This window comes from Branchiostoma floridae, chromosome 2 (genome assembly GCF_000003815.2).
Source record: "Branchiostoma floridae strain S238N-H82 chromosome 2, Bfl_VNyyK, whole genome shotgun sequence".
Lineage (NCBI taxonomy): Eukaryota > Metazoa > Chordata > Leptocardii > Amphioxiformes > Branchiostomatidae > Branchiostoma > Branchiostoma floridae.
The window spans coordinates 34,099,650-34,104,539 of NC_049980.1; the positions used below are offsets into that span (position 1 = coordinate 34,099,650).

General features: G+C 44.5%; 1 protein-coding gene across 1 annotated transcript in view; it reads right to left on the minus strand.

The window, feature by feature from the left end:
- The window catches only part of LOC118409997 (ras-related protein Rap-2c-like), a 7,381-nt gene extending 6,174 nt beyond the window's left edge, over positions 1–1,207 (minus strand). The window contains exons 1-2 of the mRNA XM_035811441.1: positions 1,173–1,207; positions 366–548 (exon numbers count right to left, since the gene is read on the minus strand). Coding sequence (XP_035667334.1) covers positions 366–519 — 154 coding nt within the window. The 5' untranslated portion in view covers positions 520–548; positions 1,173–1,207. The remainder of the gene's footprint in view (positions 1–365; positions 549–1,172) is intronic.
- Positions 1,208–4,890: the final 3,683 nt, after the last annotated feature.

A 4,890-nucleotide genomic window follows, 5' to 3' on the forward strand; every position in this document is an offset into this window, starting at 1 on the left:
ACCAGTGTGTTATAGAGTTGCAGGAAAGCCAAACAGTGCAATGCAACAATAGCGGGGTTTCAGGGACCGAGGACAGATCCAATGGTATTCTGACCTCCAGTGAACCAGTGTGCTATAGAGTTACACACCACGGTGCAATGCAACAGCAACCGGGTTTTAAGGACCGAGGACAGCTCCAATGGTATTCTGCCCTCCGGTGTACCAGTGTGTTATAGAGTTACAGGACACGTCACAGTGCAATGCAACAATAGCGGGGCTTTCAGGACCGGGGGCAGCTTCAATGGTATTCTGACCTCCGGCTATTGCTAGCCTGCCAGCACTAGTGCTACGTTCTATAACGGGGAAATATAAAGTGCTTTTCTTACCTGGCAGTTGCAGGAAGTGTCTGTAGCATTCCTCCACCGTGGGCTCGTAGAAGGTGTTGAAGACGCCCCGCATGAACTGGCTGACCAGCGAGCTCTTCCCCACCCCGCCGGCGCCCAGCACAACCAGGCGTACCTGCTTCATCGGTCCGCGCATTTCCAGTCGTACGGCTTGGAGAAAAATATCTGCACGGGAGGAGGAGAAAAGATCGTTAGACAAAGTGAACTGGTCTGGATGCATCTTTGTAACCATGTCTAAACATTGATCAGGAAATGTTTGCCTGCACTAGACCCGTACCTGAGACACCCAGCCAGCCTACTGTGCAGGCCCTGCGGTGTTTAGAGCTTTAATACCAGGCTCTGTGTGGGTGGTGCCGCATGGAAATGTCTCTAAATATCACAGAGATGAGACAGACTCCGGCACCAAGGCTACGGCGATAAAGTCTTACCCACCGCGAACCAACGCCAAGATCACACCGGCCCCTGCACAGGAGGGCGGGCTAGAACCGAGCGGGCCAATCGCGAGAGAAGTCCAGCAAAGTCCAGATAATGCTAGAGAGCTCGACTATGAAGCAGCATTACCGAAACATATAATGTTTTGCCAAATCCAAGTACTCTTGTCATGATCTTGGCTTGGGGTGAGAACTATAGCGCAATGTTTGGATGTGGAAACTATAGTACAATGTAGCACTATGCAAAATAAGGATTAGCACCATCGAAACCCTGAAAACATCCAAATCGACGGATTAAGAATACAAGTGCGGCTCAGGCAAAGTAGGCAATGAAATAAGCAATGTACAGCGCACTTACCACTCGTCTGACGTACAAGGTCCGTCTGATGCCGACCCCGGGCTTCTGGCCCTTTTAACCGTTCCGCCCACTCAGATAACAGTACGTCCCATGGACCTGCCAATCAGCCCACCAGATCTCTCAGCCAATCACAGGCGGCGTGCCTGATGAGTTGATGAACCGCGTCATCGCTATGTTGGAGCCTCACACGTCAACACCTCCCGCGCGCTGTAATTTGTTATTCCGTTTACGCACAGCCACCTTACACCCGAGGCGAGCCCACTCATTCTGTTACCGGTTTGTGTTACTGGTTTGCGATTTCACCGCCTTCAAAGGTAAAAACAACAGGGCTGATCATTCAGGCAGACCTGATCGCCATCTACGGAGGAGGAATTCATTATGCGCTGTTTGTGTTTTTTGTCTTTCTTGTGTTTTTGTGAGTCATAATTCCTCACCAGCTTGACGCGACAGTACGGGGGAGCTCGGCAGACTTGTGAAAGATAGAGCCCGTACAAGGGAATGCCTTATGCAGTAACAGCGTTTAGTTCAAGTGGCATCAGATGGCCCTGTGGTCCGGCTAGCAAGATCAAGGGATCACTCGCTCGGCCCCAGACATTCCGAGACACTGTATTTTTGGGAAAGGCAATTTTACAGGTGTAAATCTGAGAACCTGAATTCGATTGGTGAGGGAAAAGGTGGTGAAAGGAGAGGGTTGGGCTTCACGTTTTGATACCGTACCTCAGACACAGCGGATTGACCGCCCCTGCACCCACGGCCTCAACAGACTACAGAACCTTCACTTTCACTAGAAGCATTTGTATGCATCTGCGTTTAGAAAAGTTTGGCCGGGAATAGATATAAACATGATTATCAGGAGAGACCAATATAAAAGTCTATGAAAACCTGCCGCCTTACATCACAAAGGACATTAGTTTTTCCTATGGTGTTGTCTGACCATAGGAAACTATGCTAACATGATGTACATTTGAGTAACTTTTTTTGCATATGATCCTAACGATGTAGTGGTTAAACAAATTTTTTCTACTCAGCTGTAGTTGTATGGAATTGTTCTTCTAGTTCATTCTAGTGACGCTGAAGAAGAGTGATGGAGATTGAATTGTATTTGAATACTGTACATAGACTGTTCATGATTTGTATGCAGCCTCCGTGGGCCAATATTGACCAAGGTAAAACCCGAAGTCACACAAACCCTACGTGAATGTCAGTCTCTGCCACACAGTCACAGTCATAGGGTATATCTGTAAGGTGACTCAGGTCTGTTGTAGAGTTATTCTCTACACATTTCTCAAAGAAGCCCGACGCAATATTAGAGCATTTATACTTCTTATATTCTGAATCTGACAATCTTTATAACATTGACGTTTACTTCACCATATTAGCACACTTGTATCGTCATTTCATGCTTGGGCCACAGAAACAAGCCGCAATGGGCCACACCAGTCAGCCCAGGACTGGTCCAGTAAAGGTTTGGAGAATTGGCCGTTGTAGTAAGAGATCTTTGAAGCTTTGCAGGGATAAAAAAATCACCGCAAATGGACTGTAACAAACTTATTAAAGATTCGATTGCGTTCTAACAAGTTTTTTTGGTTTGTAGGAAAGCTGGACGCTATGAAGGACAACTCAAGCGGCAGTAGGAAGTTCGCACATTCCAAGACGAATCTCCAACCAGATGTTTCCAAGAGTCGTTTTCATCCAGCAATTTCAATTCAGAACAGGTCATCTTGACTTCTCGTCACTGTCCACATTTCTATAGTCCTACGTGCACAACTTGAGTTCTTTTCACAGCGTGTCCGTGATTGACATGAAAGACGCAGAGGAAGAAAAGTTTTTTTATGAATTTATATCATTTAAAAAATCACATACGGAACAAGTGAACATAACATCTCAGTTGTTATTATGCTCTCCACTGTTAAAAACACAATCAGAGTTCTCATTAAGCATGGAGTGATTTCGAGATGCGAGCGAAGAAAGAGTTCTATCCTGTAATGGTTATAATTGGAACACTCGGATCAACAATGGCGGCTCTCACACAATAGCGTACCGGTGTCACCGCGGCTGTTAGTCACAAACAGAGATGCCCCGTGTCAATGGGCACCTTGTACGGCTTACTGGTGCTAATGAGCAGGTGTGCTGAAGGGAAGGAAAAATCAGATTTAAATGTGACATTTTCTCAATGATTATGTTTTTTTTTCTTCCATGAGGATCAAGAACTCAGCTTGGATACAAACATCTTACCTTAATTTGCAAGGACGCCGTCTTCCAGCTGAACGAATGAATGAATGAATGAATGGATGGATGACTGGATGACTGGATGAATGAATGAATGAATGAATGAATGAGTGAGTGAGTGAATGAATAGATGAATGAATGAATGGATTAATGGATGGATGGATGAATAACTGGATGGATGAATGCATGAATGACTGACTGAATGAATGACTGACTGAATGAATGAATGGATGAATGCATGAATGCACGAATGAATGCATGAATGAATGAAGGGTTTATTGCACTTCAATAAAACATTTCCAGCCAGTTGGGTGAGTTGCACGTGTTTTAATATGTTCATTGCTGCACATGGAATTAAAATCTATTGGTATGATAGCAATTCATAAAACCTAAACTGTGAACATATTGCACATAGAAAAATGACTAATACATAGAAAAATATTGACAGTGCATCTAAGTAGTCATATTGACACACCAAACCGTACATGTAAGCAATGATAGTCAGGTTAGCATGGCCTACGTGTCTGTACCAGCATCCATAACACCCATAAACCAATATCAGTCCGCCCACACGCTCCCAGTGCACTAACTCAATAAACACTCCCGTAACACTGCACCATGCCAGGTTAAGGTGGGTTCACACATGCGTATATATTCAAGTCCGTTTGAGGTGCGTATGAAGCTCTTAGTCTCTTCCAGGCTCCACAGGTCGCGGGAAAAATTGTACAAATTGGACAAATATAGATACATAACATGCCAGATGAGTTAGCTGACCGAGAATTATGGTTAGCGACCCAGCTAACTCGCCTCACATGTTACCTGTTTACGTTTGTCCAATTTCTAATATTTTTCCAACGACATGTGGGGCCTGGTGGAGGCAAATACTCCCATGCGCGCCTCATACGGACTTAAATATATACGCACGTGTGACCCCACCTTTAGCACTCAATACAAGCATTTCTGTCTTATCGTTTTATCCTATGGACATGTGGTGTAAAATGTCTAGTTGAAAAATAAAACACTGGCATTTCCTACAGGTTCGGCGCTTCCCCCTTTCTAAACACCGAACGTTTTTTCGCTCTTAGATATGTCTCTGATATAAGGCGGCCAACTGAGTTTTTCCTGATTAAATAGAAAACGAATGAATGGAAGGAAATAAATGGATAGACTGAACGGATGAATGAATGAAAGGAATGAATGAAAGGGATGAATCAAACTATGAACGGATGAATGTATGAAGTAGTTTGAACCGAGAAGGAGATCTTCTGTGATGCTAGTGGTTATGTAAAAGTAACGAGACTAAGGGTGGGATGAGTTGATTAGATGAGATGTTAGATTTCAAATGCGGGGGCGACATTCCCCCATTTAATAGCTGATGGAACAAATCGTGGATATCGATTGATTTACGAAGCCACTGCAGGATGTCAATCCCGGTAAGACCTTCAACACCTTGAGAACCTGGATATTTTCTAGACTCCCTTGCAGTCTT